Raw genomic sequence first — 15,569 nt, 5'->3', positions numbered from 1 at the left:
AGGAATTCATATTATATATTTTGTTTGCTTTGAAAGTCCTTGAAAAAATAAATCTAAACTTGGTTTGTTTTTTTATTATTATTATTTCGAGTTGATTATGTTTTTTTGGGTTTTTTTTTTTTTAAGATCTTGGATAGGTTTATCATGATTTTTAAAGTGTTTTTAGTAGAAAATGAGCGAAAAAAAGGTTTCTGGGTAAAGAAAATAAATCAGATGACGTGTTGTTAAATTTTTTTTTCAAAAAATATTAGGACGAATAACATGTTGCCCACCCCAAATGTAACAAAAAAAAAAAACATAAGGCCTAGTCGCCTTGAAGAAATAGGGCAGGCACGCTGGCCTTTTTTTTTTTTTTTTTTTCAAATAATTTTTTTAATATATATAATTTTAAAATTTTTTAACTTTATTTGTATTTGGATTTATATATATTATTTTTTTTTTTTATTAATTTGTTTAGGGAACCTCTTTTAAATGGCAAATTTTTTTGTTATGCATTTAATTTTTGAAAAGATTTTTTTATTCATCTATAATTTTTTTTTTTATCTTTTGTATAGATGAACTTTGTCTTGGAAAGGAGAAAAAAATTATTTGAAGATAATTTTCTCTCTCTCTTATTTTATTCAGTCGATTAATGTTTGTTTATTTATATTGTAATTTGATCGAATAAAAAATTTATTTTAATAAACAAATGTGGGTCACCAAGAGTCAACTCTCATATGAGATGATTTTAAACCCAGACAAAGTAAGGAGTCGAGATTAATAACAATGCCAAATAGTTTTTTTTGTTCTAAAAAAATATCATCTTTCATTTTTTTTTCTTTCAATTAAGTCATTTTTGTTTATTCTATATTTCAACACTTGATTGATTTTAAATTAGTATTTATAATTTATTTTGATTTGATATGATGTTATAGTAGTTTCAAACAAACATTCCAAAACCAAAAATAAAATCAACAAACTTAAAAGATCTAAAAAAATAAATTCAAGCTATGTAAGATAACCAAACCCTGTGACTCAGATCATGTTAATGGGATAACCAAAAAAAAACCAAAACATGAAAAAAAATGAGGATTAATTTCAAAGAGGACAAAATTTTGAAGGGTGAGACCATAAAAATATTAAATGAAAAAAACAACCTTGTAAAAATCCTCGGGCCAACTCTGGTTAACCCTCTAAACCCACAACTCACGTCACGAGATTGAGATAATCTGATAGAAAAGAAAGCAAAGAAAATCACAAATCCCATTAAAAAAAAAACTAATGTCAAATAATGAATCTAAAAAAGAAAATAAGTCCAAAAAAACATAAAAAAATTGCAAGATGATATTTTTTCAATATTAAGATGATGATGTATTGGATCGACTTGTTAAACCCATGATCCGTGTTGTGGACTCCATTAAGTTCAATACTTTTTTTTTTTAAAACCTAATTATACAATAAAAAATATAAAGACTAATTGAAAATAAATTAAATATTTAATGATAAAATTAAAAAAATCAATAAAAATTTAATTTTAAAAATTAAAATTAAAAAAAACAAATAAAGCAAGCCAGGTGCGCTTGTGAAAACAAATATAATTAATTATTTTTACAAATCAGAATATTATACAAATATCAATCGGACAAAGTTCTGATTTTTGAAATAACATGGATGCAAAAGTTATTTGTAATTTAATTTTTATAATTCCTTGAAACTATTAAATGACGATGATTAAAATAATAAAATGATGCCTCTTGCTCATGAATTTCATGTGTTGAATATATTGATTATAATATTTTAACATTATTTTTGAAAAAATAATTATGTTTTAAAAATTTGAACATATCTTTAATTATAAATTTGGTTGCACATACAGATTCTGTATTTTTTTATAACTGTTTTTTTTTAGAAAAATAAAAAATAAATCTTAATTAGCAACTCAATATTAATTTTTAAAATGTGCAAATTATATTACAAAATTCAGGCGTTATTAACACTATCAAATTAAAAAATAAATCTTGATTAGCAACTCAAATATTAAATTTAAAAATGTGCAAATTATATTAAAAAATTCGGGGTGTTACTCTCACTATTAAATTAGATTCAGATGATTTTTTTTTAAATTAGCATTTTTTTTAAATGACAAAATAACATAGCTTAAAAAAATCAGGGAAATAGTGTAATTTGATAAGAAAATAAAAAAAGAAAAAATATATTAAAAACCATGTCAATAAGAAAAAATACCTAATTTAAACCCGTAATGCAAAACTCTTTGTACTCAAAACACGTAATAAAAAGCAGCCCTAAAAAACGAAGTTAATTACAAGGCGAAACACCAAAGTCAAGTCTGGCTAGCTAGCTAACTAGCTGACCATCATAAACAAGTAAACCATGAGGTCCATGACAAGGAACATGAGATTACAATAATAATAAATAAATAAAATCTATTAATTAATTTGCAATTTTCCTGTATTAACTTGAACTCAATCTCACAAAGTAAAAAAGGAAAAAATCTCTCTTTCCTCACTCAATCTCGCCTTATCCTGCGCACCAGCCGGCTTCCACCTCTCAGATCCTCCTGCTCTCCTGCACACTCTCTCTGTACTCACCGATCAAGCATAGTAATCGTCAGTTATTTGTACGGATCCATCTGCTCAGCCTTTTTTAATTTTCATTTCTCTTTCATCATGCTTAATTACTAGAGTTTGCATGCGATTAATCTGCCGGTCATTTTCTGTTTGTAAATCGAAACCTTGAATTCAAGAATGTCTTGAATATTCTTCTAATCTTATTATTATTTTTTTGTTTTTGGTACTATGTAGTAAATATTAGTATTTGATGTAAGGATTTTTATGCACTTTCGGAGTACAGTCAGTTACCTCTGTTTCACATGCCAGTTTCAATTACGAAAATTATTCTGAGGTTTTTTGTTGTTGAAAAGTTGGAGAAACTGGGAATTGTGGAATTCCAGTAATTTCATGGTATACCCCCTTGCTTTTAATCTATTTTTTTTATTTTTAAATCCAAATTGATCTCCAGAGAATACTTGATCAGTTTTTGTGGAGTGTGGATGACAATCTTATGCGCTTGTGTTAATTCGTTCCCATGGTATATAAAATGTGTTTTAATTTGAATTAACTCATTTCTCATGACATGGTTTAAATACAAGTGGAATCTTATTGTTTTGAGCATATTATTTGTGTGATGATTACCATGTACGCGTTAGCTCTTCTGATCTATTTAGTGTTCCATTTTTATTTGTTTCTGTGTATTTTTTGATGATCGTTGGTGTCGCAGAGTGGGGTTTATAAAGGTTTTGAATCATGAGCTGCTTCGGTTGTTGTGAAGAAGATGACGTCCAAAAAGCTGGTGACAATGGAGGTCCATATGCAGTTAAAAGCTCAGCAGGTAATATCTGTCTGCCAAGAAGTTAGAAGTGTTGTAGCAAGAGTAATTTATTTCAATTTAATGGATACCTTTATCAATTAGAATTTGCTGAATGAACTTTGGAAGATTTTTATGGTGTAAAACACTCTGTATGGTTTCAATTAATAAATGTGCATTTTGTTCCTTTTTTATAAATTGTTTTAGTGAGAATTTTACTCTTTTGTTTTTGAATTCAGGTATCATTATTGATTCTCTTTACTGATTTGAATTTGACCAAGCAGGCCATGTCGGAAATTATCATGCATCAGAAACAGCTCCCAGGGGAACTCAGGCTGTTAAAATCCAGCCTATTGAAGTCCCTGCAATATCAGTGGATGAACTAAAGGAAGTTACAGTTAACTTTGGGACAGATTCTTTGATAGGAGAAGGATCATATGGAAGAGTATATTATGGTGTTCTTAAAAGTGGGCAGGATGCAGCAATAAAAAAATTAGATGCCAGCAAACAACCTGATGATGAATTCTTAGCCCAGGTTTCTTTGAAATCCCAAATTGTTGCATCTTCCATTTCAATTATAACTTTGGAGTTACATATCAAATGTTTGTATGATTTCAACAGGTCTCCATGGTTTCAAGGTTGAAGCATGAAAATTTCGTACAATTGCTTGGGTATTGTGTAGATGGAGGTTCCCGCGTACTCGCTTATGAATTTGCTTCTAACGGATCTCTTCATGATATTCTTCATGGTATTTTTTATCAAGCCTTTCAGTATCAATTCTTCTGATATGAAAGTTTAATAGTTCATTTCATTTGTACAAATACTTCCAACTTTTTTCTGATACTGACCTGTTTTATATGCTTAGAGCTGGAGTATTTTTTAATCCCTTTAGAATCCATAATTGATCACGGTTCTCATTCTTTTTGAGTGCTGTTCCATGTAATCAGAGAAAAGAGCTACATTTATCATTGCAAAATCATATGACATGGCATCTTTATTGATATGGATGGACTCTTTAGCCATGTGAACTTGTTTTCATTTGATTTTGCATGCCTAAAAAATCTTTGGGTGGTAGACACATATTGCATTGCAAATGTTCCTGGTTTCAAAACCCAGCAATAAAAACCTTGGCTATTAAAACAAGGGTCCAGTGGAAATCCATCATCATTTGCTTGCTTGAAATTTTAATAGATGTCAAAACACCAACATTAAATGATTTTTAACGAAAGTGTTTCCACCTTGGAGTTGAGTGTTTACAATGCTTTTATAAGATTTCGAAGACTCACACGTATTCTTTGGCTCTTACTTTGAAATTGGTTATTATTTGCAATGCTTTTATAAAAGTGCAAACACTCACATTTATTCTTTGGCTCTAACGACAAAATACTGGCTCATATTACTTGCATGATTAATGTTTTAGCTGTCAATGTTAATCAGGGAGGAAAGGTGTTAAAGGAGCACAACCTGGTCCTGTCCTTACATGGCCACAGCGTGTAAAAATTGCTGTTGGTGCTGCAAAAGGGCTTGAATACTTGCATGAGAAGGCTGATCCTCGCATCATTCATCGTGACATTAAGTCCAGCAATGTTCTTATTTTCGATGATGATGTTGCAAAAATTGCTGACTTTGATTTGTCAAATCAAGCTCCTGATATGGCAGCACGTCTTCATTCCACTCGAGTTCTGGGAACATTTGGTTATCATGCTCCCGAGTAAGCTAGTGGTTGATTATTTATGGTTATGTTATTTTCGCATCTTTGTTTTACCATGTCAAAAGCTGTTTTGGTATTCTAATATGTGGTTATGAGGAACCTAAAGGACCAAGCTGCTTATTAGATCCCAATCTGAGATTTTTACTTGATGATTTAGTTTCCCTTTTGGAACTTAAAATTGAGTAATGCTCCATTGCTTGCTAGAAAAAGAAAAAGAAAAAAGAAAAATTGTATGTTTCTGATAACTGTGCTTAGTTGAAAGCTTGTAAATTGTAGTTACAATTTGATTTCCTCGTGTCCTTCCCTGCTATCAACTTAAATATTAGTTTATTTGCTAAGATAACCTGCTTTCAAAATCTTGATGTGAGAGCGCATGCCTTGATTGCTGTGCATTGACCATCTTTGTGGTTGGCAGATATGCAATGACTGGACAATTGAATGCAAAGAGTGATGTGTACAGTTTTGGTGTTGTCCTGCTTGAGCTTCTGACTGGGAGGAAACCTGTTGATCACACTTTACCACGTGGACAGCAGAGTCTAGTGACATGGGTACCAATCACTATTTGTTGTCTCTTGGCTAGCACTTATTCTCTACTTCCAAGCTTTTGAAACCTGTATGTTTCTTCTTCTCTCGATCCTGGCTGACTACTGAGTTTTTGCATGTGTTAGGCTACACCAAAACTCAGTGAGGACAAGGTTAAGCAGTGTGTTGATGCAAGATTACAAGGAGAGTGCCCACTCAAGGCAGTTGCAAAGGTATTTACTTCACCCTTCTAAAATTACTTTGTGAATCAAATAAAAGGACACTTCTATAATTGAAAAATCAGCTTGTCAATTTGTTCAATTGTCTCCAAAACTGCCACCATGAGAAACCAATTTGCATCCTATTCAAATGGGGCTTTGCATTGCTGCGTGATTCATGTGGCCTTCATGAGGTGGAAATCTTCACGGCATATATTAGGTGGTGGACTCAGGTGTCTCTAAGTGCTACCTTTAAACTCTATGTGTCTTCATTACAGATGGCTGCTGTTGCTGCCTTGTGTGTGCAATACGAAGCTGATTTCCGGCCAAACATGAGCATTGTGGTTAAAGCCCTTCAGCCCCTGCTAAATGCCCGGCCAGGACCTGCTGGAGAATCAGTAGGCATGTAATTCTTTCTCCACACCCTAAGTGTATGATAGTGCATGTAAAAGCACGCATCCATATGCAAGCGTAATATATCAAGGTTTTGTTACTTGCGTATGTAGCAAAACATTTGGACAACTTTCCCTGTGCTCCCATTATTTGACATGCATTTGATTTTTTTTTTCATGTGTGAAGCTGCCCATCTTGTCATATGATTTTACCTTTTTTTTTGTTTTTCCCAGTTAGTCATTCTGTCTTTTATATCCTCTCTTACTCTTAAAGTTGTTACATGTTTACTAGTTATTTTTTTTTATACCATCTCTCGGATGTGAAGTAAGAGGATATTCTTATCCAGCTTGTAAATGAGATTGTTTACGTGAAAATATGCCTGGGCAGAAGTCAAAACAATTGAAGTTATTTGGGCTAGGTTTAATTTGTATTTTGACTCCATACGGGCTGAGTTGTCTGAGCCTTGATGTTTCCGGGTTTTCATTATATGGGCATCTCCTTTTCTTACTCACCTTTTCCCCTTTTATTTGATGACGGGTCTTTCTCAGAGGTAAAACCGTAGAAAGAAATGGTTGAGGATAGGCTCGGAAATAAACAGAAAGTGGGTGTATAAACTGGGTACCCATAATTCAGTCTCAACAGAGACCACGGGCTCCGCTGCTTCAGGAAATACAGCTACTGCTGTACCTCCTCTCAAGTAAAAAAGGGATTTACCATGAAAAAACAAGAGAATTATTTGCCTAAGAAACATTGGAGTTCAAAAAGGTTGTTTTGCCGAAAATTTCCCAATAAAAGTAGAGAGTAAAGAATAGTGCCGCATTAGCTTGCGTCCCCGTGATTTGCTGCAGCGTCAAATTATTTTTTTGTGTAAAAAATAATGCGTGTATAAAATGATGTTCAGTTGTTGAAATAGGGTAAGAAAAACATAAAAATCAAGTTATGATAAACTTGTAACCATGCTAATTTGAGCTACCTATCTCAAGATATCTTGCTAAACAAGTTGCCCAAAAAAAAAAAACAAAGCATAGCGGTGCTTCCAAAAACACAATGAAATGACATTCTTTGGATGCTTGGAGGCCCCACATCCAACTCCGGGTGTGCCACATATGCACCTTTTTTTTTTATATTTATTTAGCTAAATACTAAAATGTTTTTGAGGTAACTTTCTAACTCTGCTAATCTTTCAATTCTTTTCGAGACTGTTATTCTACCAGTTTTTTTTTTTTTTTATTGTTTATGTAAATAATAATTTTTTTTAAGAAAATCAGAGGTTATCAACATCCAATTCCCAACGCCGCAAAATTAATTGTGGAACTCCATCAATTACTCTAGAGGGAAAAAAAAATGCACAATAAAGTTTTTTTTGGTGATTCATGATTATTATTGCTATTTTGGGTCATTTTTTCATGTTCTATTACATGCTTTATTTTACTAGTTTAACAAACCTTATAATTTATTTAGACAAGAATTTTAGGATGTATCCATTAACAGGACAATTTTCTTTTTCTGTTTCAGTATTTGTTTTCCTTTTCATTTATCCTTTTTCTAATGAAAATAAAAAAAATTGTTCATTTGTTAAAACAAAAATAATTGTTTTCACCAAAAAATAAGAAATACATCAAGATCGCAACTATTTTTCACAAAAAACTCAAAACTATAATTTATAATAGTCATCTTAATATATTTGCATTGTATAATATTAATTTTATTTCATTCAAGTTAAAAATTAAGATGAAAAATATATTGTTAACTAAAAAAGAAATATTTATAATAAAAATTAATTATGAAAAAATATAAAAAAATTTAAAATTTTTACATTGCTAAATTGTATATAAAAGAAAAAAAAAAAAGATTGTATTGCTCATGTTTTTTCTTCATTTAAAAAACACGAAAAATAAAAAAAACTATGAAGAGCTTCTAAAATATGTTTTCCATACTCGGAATAAATTTGAAAGAGTGTGAAACTAGTTTTTTATTTTTCTGGATAGAAAAATATTGATTTTGAACAGTAATTTAGGTTATTCTTTTTTACTAGTTTTTCAAGAAAATTAGAGTTTTACTCTATTTTTGAATAGCTCCTCGGCCCTTGACTTTGCCAACATTCTCCCAAATGTCATTAATTTTGTTTTTCTTACAATTTCGTTTTATTATAAAAGTGAGTATATAAACAGATTTATCATAGCTTGGCAGAAAACAATGTCTTGTTCATCAACATGTATTTGAAGGAACCTCGTCACATTTATATCGAAATTAAAGCTTGAGTATTTTTGTACTTGAGACTATTCGAATATAAAGTCTGAACAGGGCTTGCTGATCTTGGCGAGCACTGAGTCGGTTCATATCGAACAGTACTTCATAAGATACACCTCAGTGAAACACATGTTGCTGAAAACATTGTCTTTTTACCTGGAATTATTTGTAATCATAAATCATAATCCTATGGAGCATAGGGAATCCGTGTTTAAATTTCTGAAAGGAGACTTTTCATTGTTCCTTTATCCGAGTTGAGCTTCGTATTGGTTTCTCCTCCTTTATTTTGTATTACTGGTCAGATGATCAAAGATACACTACAGCTATGACTTGCTCCTGGAATTCTAGACTTGGCCATGCATGGGACCTCCCTCTGCTTTTCGTGAGCCCTGAGAAGCAAAACAATCAAAGATTGATGTGACCACATGCTCCAGACACAAAGCTTCTGGCTAGAAAATTGGCAATCCTTTGGGTTGACACTGGTAATCACGAGGTTGCATTTAACCTCCCCAGTCCAGCAGTTCCCGGAGTAAAAACAAAAGGGATCTGAATCAGAGCACGATTACTTCTTCCACCATGTGCTCTTGGCACTCCAGTCTTCACAGCTCGAGCATAGGTAGCTAAACAAGACAGATCATGTTTGATAGAGGAATAATTAAAAGAGAAGGGAAGGAAACGAACTTGCAAGTAAATTTAAAAGCAAAGTTACCTGAAGCTGAACCTTCTCCTTTTGCACCTGCGGTAGCCATAAAATGAAACTCTTAATAACAACTCAGTCTCAATTGGCCGCTTCATAATCTTCCAGAACAAGGCTATTAAAGCATGAATTGTGGTTTGCAAACTCATCCGAAGGGCATGGTCCAATAAGACACTCTAACTGAATGATCCCCAACAAAAAAACTCAAGGGCATTCATTTGATTTTTAAAGCAAATGGAATTTCACTTCCAATGTTTGGGTAAATGTTTTTACAGGAACTAGACCCCCAACCATCAATATGAATCTGTAGTTTTAATACGTGAGGCATTCACTCATATTACTAAAATAAACAAAAGAATAAGAGTTAAAAAAATACGTGCATGTCAAATGAGAATAGGCAGAAGTGCATTCATTGACAAGTGGACCTATACTGTCAACAACATCAAAATACCAAATTCAGAACATACTTACCAAGCAAATAAGAGTTGAAAAAACAAATCAAAGAAACCAATTTGATTGAACGATGGAGACAATAAAAACAGGTTAGATAGGCGGATCAGCTATTGTGAGGAAGAAATAAAAGATAGAAATCAGCATAGGGGAAGCAACCTGGAAATGAGATCGAATCAATTAGGACTCTATGAAGACCTTAACAATCACAAAACGCACAACAAAATACAATATGACAATACTGGTCTATGATGATACCGATTCACTTTGTTATCAAACTATTAAATGTGTATCTCACTGCTTACTCCAGGTTTGATGAGCCACATACATATTAACTAATCTGTCAAATCATCATCAAGAAAATCAAGACCGTCATCGTCTGTGGTAACTCCTCCGGCAGCAGGAATAACATCCAGAGGCTCAAGTACCCCCCCTGCCAACATCACCATATCTGCAGGTCTCTTTTCTTGATGGTCATTCTCATCCATTACATCTCCATCAAATTGTTCCATCTCATTATAAAGGATCTCCTAAAACAGGACAAGAGGTTTCAGTAAGTTCTCAAGCACTCCGTGAAGAATCAAGGCAGTGTGCAAAATAAAAGAAAAAAAAAGAATTTTTGGAGAAAAAGTAGATATAATTTGAGGTACCTCGTCTTCTTGCATGGGTTGTTTGTCTGACTCCACAAGCCAGTCATCCAGTATGTTTTCTGTAATTAAGTTGTCAAATGAGATCACATCACCAGGCTTTCTCCCTTGTTGTCGTTCTCTCAGTCGCAAATTGTAGTGGACATAGGTAAGCTCATTCCATCTCTTCCTAGACACACTACTATGCCTTTTACTGTGAACTTGATCATATATACTCCATGTGTGTTCACATACAAGAGATGAGCACGTCTGGCTTAGCATGCGAATGGCAATTCGTTGAAGCTCCAAGCAATTTATCCCATGTTGCTGCCACCATGCAGCTAATAAGAAATTGACAAGTGTATGCGTTCAGATCACTCCTTGATTTTGCATAATAATACAAGAGAAATCACACTAGAGAATTCAATTTATGCTTAATTAAGGTGCATGGCATCTCAGCCAACATTACCTGGATTGAGCTCCATTCTAGTACTTATAGCCAAATCAGTTCCAAAATCCGCTTTGGCAGACACAAAATCAGGTATCTGCTTGGGTCACACAACAGAAGATCAACAAAATTAAGAATACATAATAAAACATAAATCGATGAAAATGAAAAAAGCAGTTTTGGCTGCATTTTGTGGCATCATTTAATGCAGCACAAATTAATGGAAGCCCAACCTTCAGACACCAAGTAACTAAACAAATATAGCTCTAACATTAGTCCAGTCCTAAAAATGACACAACAGCAACCAAAATGAAAAAAGAAAAGGCACATTACCTGCATGGATGCAGAAACTCTTTTCCCGTTGTCAGCTTCTAATCGAACAATGCATTCATTTAGACCACGAATAACCTCAGGATTCTATGACAAATAAATGAAATAAGGACAAGGTGGAATGGCAATAAGCTTAAAACTAAAAGGGATGTAGTTAACATAGCTCATACCAATAGGAAATCAGGACGATAGCGGTAAGATGGATTAAGAAAGTAAGCAGCCACATAAAGAGGGTGGTGAAACAAGGAGTTCCATTGGTTTTCTATCACGCTCCAGAAAGGTCCATATTTTCGTGCATCATCCCCGTGAATAGCTTTAATTGCATGTTTAGCTCTACACATGTCATTATATATATGTGCTATTGATTGGGTTTCATCACTATCTATCTTCTGAAGCACATGTGCAACTGGTTCTAAAGATTTTATCACATACTGTATCTTCTTCCAGAATGTGGAATTTAAGACAATTTTATCAACTTCTCTACCATCATCTGATTTGGTAAATCGAGAGGATACCCATTTATTTGATTGGAACATTCTCTTAAGACCCACCCTTTGGTCCAACAAACTTTGTAAAGTGAAGAATGTAGTGCCATATTTAGTAACAGCTGGCCTGAGAAGTTCCTGTCCCTTTGTGAACTCTTTCTTCATATAATTCAACAACCAAGTATTGTTGTAAATGAACCTTGTAACTCTTTTAGCTTTATCTACACACTCTCCTACCCATTTTATATTCAAAAAACCCTCTACCATTTGATCAATGCAATGGATAGCACATGGTGTCCAAAATAAATTTCTCCTTTTCTCTTCTAGCATATTCCCAGCGGTCTTGAAACTGGCAGTGTTCTTAGTGATTACCTGTGATGGAAGCAAGAAGAAAACAGCTAATTAGGCATCCATTTATGAGTACATTCGAAACAGTGCAACACGAGAAATATTAGAAAGAGATGTTTAACTACCTGAACAACATTTTCCTCACCAATCTCTTCCACCACCTTGTCCAACAACTTGAAAAGGCTGGCGGCATCTTCTATTATATCAGTGGCATCAACAGAAGAAACAAAATATACACCTCGGGGACAACAGACCAAAAGGTTTATTGATGTCCTACCCTGGAGATCATTCCAACTATCAGCCACAATAGAACAACCAGTAATCATCCAAGATGCCCTAAAGTCTTCTTGATACTCTTTAATGGTAGTGATCTCATCCTGAAGAAATCGACCAGATATCAGTCGGCTGGAAGGACCTTGCAGACCTGGCCCATACTGGCCAACCAACTCCAGCATTTTGTGGAAATATGGGGAATTTGCTGCATTTGAAGGCAATCCTGCATGATAAAAGAATTTGCAGATGGCAGAGATCACTTCCTTTCGAGCTTTCTTCTCAAAACCCATCTTTGCTTTTGTTTGCCTGTAGTGTGATGATGTTTGGCTTTTAAGAGACTTCAAAAACACTGAATCCAATCTTGATCTTTTCATTGGTGGTTCAGCACCATTGCTGCTGCTACCAGGGGACCTCCCCTTGATGTTATTTCTGATGTCATTGTCAGAAAATTTATCATCAATGACCAGCAAATCCTTACTTGAATATTGCAACAACCCTCCCTCATGTTCCTCCTCTTCCTCCTCATTGTCTGAGTTGGTATAGAAAGCGGATATATCTTTAGATTCAAGTTTCCGATTCCTTCTTCCGGTACGGTGCCATTTCATGTTCTCCTTGATTCTATGGTACACTTCCTCAGGTGCCTTGTCACAGTAGGCAACTTCCCCAGGGATCCTAGCCAGATGTTGTTTAAATCGGTTTATGCCTCCACTAATAATTTTTTCACAGTAGTTGCACTTCACCCTTTTCTTCTTTTCATCTTGAGCAACACAGTGTTCCCAGCCCGGGTCCACATATCCTAAGGATCGAAGAGAAGCAAACCTTATAACCAAGTTCTTGTCACCCACCACCCTTTTGCCTTTTTGTTTGTAACTACAAGAAGCTTCTTCCATGTCATCATATTCATTAGAGTGGAAAGCTAAAGATGCCTGTTCATTTTCAGTTTGCCTTCGTTTTCGACCTGAACGGCATCCTTCCAGGTTTTTTCTCATATTGAAGCATACTTCCTCAGGAACCTTAACACAGTGAGTAACTTCACCAGACATTCTAGCTAAATGTTGCTTCAACCTGAATATTCCACCACTGACTATTTTCCCACAGTAGTTGCATTTGACCTTCTTCTTTCTTTCATCTTGAGCAATGCCATGTTCCCATCCAGGATCAATATATCCTGAGGACCGAAGTGGAGCCATTTCTTCAAACATTTGGCAATCAGCGCTGCAGCAGCAGCTTATATCCTAGACTGTTATATTCAAAGAAGCATTAAAATAAACAAACAGCTATAAGAAATGAAAACATTTACTACCAGCAATTTAAATTTTTGAGCAACTGAAAATTTACTTGGAGGGGGAGTAAAAGCACCAGAGAAAGGAACATTCCCAACTCAGAAACAATAATATTCCAGCAAAAGAGATATACACTATAATAAAATCATCTCCTGATATGCTCACGGGATTGGTACTTCTAGTTTACTGGCAAATGTTGAAAAAAGATGTGCAAATCAGTAAAACCCTCCATATTATCACTGGTCTTTTTGTAACATTAAAAAGGATGAAGAAAAAAAGATCCGACTAAGATAAAATGAGCATGGCTGAACAAATTATTATCCCAGACAAGCTAGGTTAACCAAATGGGTGATGAATCTGGAGGTGAACCACAAATTAGGGACTTCAACTTGACATGAATTTCAGTCTTAAAACAAACTAAAACAAAATCCTTAACACCAACAACGAAAATTTCACATATTCTGCCAGATTTGTATAGAATTCCATGTGAAAGATAAAGTCTTCCCAATGACAGTACTTCAACAGAGAGAATGTGACACTTGCTAAAATACCAACACCAGCTACATCTACAGAAAAAAATAAAATAAAGCAAAAGAAAATAGAATAGGCAATTCTGACTTCTGAGTTTCATGAATAGCATGCAGCAAGAAAATAGGAAAGAAAATCAGTAACAGAATAAATTACCTTGTTATTACCGTGTAAATCCTTTCTCCAGAGTCTCCTGCTGCATGTACCTCAAAACCTAGTTGACTTGTGTTTCTTCCTCAAAAGTCAAAACCATAAAATGGGTCTTTCAGATAACCCTGTGCTAGTTACCAAAAATACAGTAACCAGTGAGTTGAGAACCCAAAGAGCAGGAAATGAACATTAAAACAAAAAAAGTCAAACAGCGAATTTACTACAACAAGGTGGTCTCAGCAGGCAGACAGAAAAACACGGCATGAAATGACACATAGTATTTCTCGAAGTTTCTATTCAAAGTCAATCAATATCTCAAATATCAAATACAGATATGCAAAAATCATGAGAATAATAATGCAGGTACATCCACTTCCACTAAGTTTTCTAGTCCATTTTTCAGAGCTTGCAAACCATGATTTATGTTTTTCGATTTATCTCATAATACAAAAAGATACAAGAATTACCAGTCCGCAAGTAAGTGTACTTCTGAAATCTGCAGGAAATGCAAAAAAAAAAAAAAGAAGCAGTCAGAACCAAGAAGAGAATTAAGAACAAAGATTACCTGGCACGATATGCACATGCAGAAACTAAAGACTTGATGACATTATTTTACAAAAAGAAAAAGAAAAAAAAAGGAAGGTCTATGAATTCTTAATTACCAACTTGAACTTGGACTCGGCACCGGGCTTTTCATAAAGAGGAAAGAGGTCAGGATGAGATTCCCATACTTTCTTTCTGTATGCAGCTTTAACCTAACACACAAGAAGCACACACAAAAAAAAAAAGAAGTTAATTTGACAGCAAGAAGCGATGAATGAAGAAAACAAAGCGAAATCGCCCAAAGAGCTTAGCTTAAAAACCAGCAATCGAACATCAAAGAAAGTTCAATTGTTGATTATGTATTCAAACCCTAGAATTAGCAATTTTCTTAATTAATTAGTAGAGCTCATAAGAAAATATAGCTGCTTATGGATTCGGAAGAGAAACAATTAAGGGATTAGGTGTGGTGTTAAAATAAGAAATTGAAGGGGAGAGAGAGGGAGACTTGACCTGAGAGAGAGTGGGGCGGGAATTGGGGGGGAAACCTATCAAGACCTTGTCCTCATCGCCCTGCATTTCTTTCTGTAATAATCTCCTTTTTGGGGGGCTGTTGTTGGTCTTTGCTGCTTCTTTTCTTTCTTATTTAAAAGGGTTTATCTCTCTCCTTTTCTCAAAATAAATACATAAATAAAAACAAATTAATTTCTTTTTATTTTATTTCTAGGAATTTAGTTTTCTTTAGATAATTTGTAGCCGTATTTCTTTTTTGCTGTCATGTAAGTGGCAAAATTATATACAGGCTACCTGTGCAGGACAGGTGTTTGGTTCTTAAGTATAGAGGGCATGGGAGTTGTCTATTAGGATGCGCGGTGACATGACCACGAAGCATGTGTGTGTTTGACCTTTTTTGTTGGACTTTTCTCTTTTCTGACGTCATGTTTTGAATGTAAA

The 15,569-nt window shown here is 34.1% G+C and overlaps 3 protein-coding genes across 10 annotated transcripts; 1 reads left to right on the top strand and 2 right to left on the bottom strand.

The window, feature by feature from the left end:
• The first annotated feature begins 2,442 nt into the window (after positions 1-2,442).
• On the top strand, positions 2,443-6,384 carry LOC118041111 (pto-interacting protein 1). Its single transcript, XM_035048243.2, has 8 exons — positions 2,443-2,617; positions 3,277-3,387; positions 3,648-3,898; positions 3,985-4,111; positions 4,801-5,074; positions 5,490-5,622; positions 5,743-5,829; positions 6,093-6,384. The coding sequence occupies exons 2-8, from the start codon at positions 3,303-3,305 to the stop codon at positions 6,222-6,224; spliced, it is 1,089 nt and encodes a 362-aa protein (XP_034904134.1). The 5' UTR covers positions 2,443-2,617; positions 3,277-3,302; the 3' UTR covers positions 6,225-6,384.
• A 2,041-nt stretch (positions 6,385-8,425) lies between these two features.
• LOC118041112 (uncharacterized) lies at positions 8,426-13,316 on the bottom strand. 6 transcript variants are annotated; one of them, XR_012167823.1, is made up of 8 exons: positions 11,967-13,316; positions 11,179-11,865; positions 11,012-11,095; positions 10,700-10,775; positions 10,255-10,571; positions 9,535-10,134; positions 9,167-9,193; positions 8,426-9,077 (listed from the first exon to the last, which is right to left on the bottom strand). XR_012167823.1 is itself a non-coding variant. In XM_035048246.2 (8 exons), exons 1-6 carry the CDS (start codon positions 13,314-13,316, stop codon positions 9,940-9,942), a joined length of 2,709 nt encoding a protein of 902 aa, XP_034904137.1. In that variant the 3' UTR covers positions 8,426-9,077; positions 9,167-9,193; positions 9,933-9,939. The 6 variants fall into 6 exon arrangements, 2 of the variants coding, with proteins under 2 accessions (XP_034904137.1, XP_034904136.1); XR_012167824.1 differs by having other exon boundaries at positions 8,426-8,846; XR_004686252.2 differs by having other exon boundaries at positions 9,910-10,134.
• LOC140954248 (protein CAJ1) lies at positions 13,215-15,341 on the bottom strand. 3 transcript variants are annotated; one of them, XR_012167825.1, is made up of 5 exons: positions 15,129-15,341; positions 14,738-14,830; positions 14,543-14,571; positions 14,082-14,205; positions 13,215-13,354 (listed from the first exon to the last, which is right to left on the bottom strand). XR_012167825.1 is itself a non-coding variant. In XM_073404292.1 (4 exons), the coding sequence occupies exons 1-4, from the start codon at positions 15,192-15,194 to the stop codon at positions 14,191-14,193; spliced, it is 198 nt and encodes a 65-aa protein (XP_073260393.1). In that variant the 5' UTR covers positions 15,195-15,330; the 3' UTR covers positions 14,076-14,190. The 3 variants fall into 3 exon arrangements, 1 of the variants encoding a protein (XP_073260393.1); XR_012167826.1 differs by having other exon boundaries at positions 13,324-13,354; positions 14,082-14,200; positions 15,129-15,329; XM_073404292.1 differs by lacking the exon at positions 13,215-13,354 and having other exon boundaries at positions 14,076-14,200; positions 15,129-15,330.
• Between the last annotated feature and the right edge of the window lie 228 nt (positions 15,342-15,569).

The sequence above is a fragment of the Populus alba genome, chromosome 14, assembly GCF_005239225.2.
Source record: "Populus alba chromosome 14, ASM523922v2, whole genome shotgun sequence".
NCBI classification, from domain to species: Eukaryota; Viridiplantae; Streptophyta; class Magnoliopsida; order Malpighiales; family Salicaceae; genus Populus; species Populus alba.
Note: the sequence above shows the minus strand (reverse complement) of the source record. Positions and strands in the feature narration are given on the sequence as shown.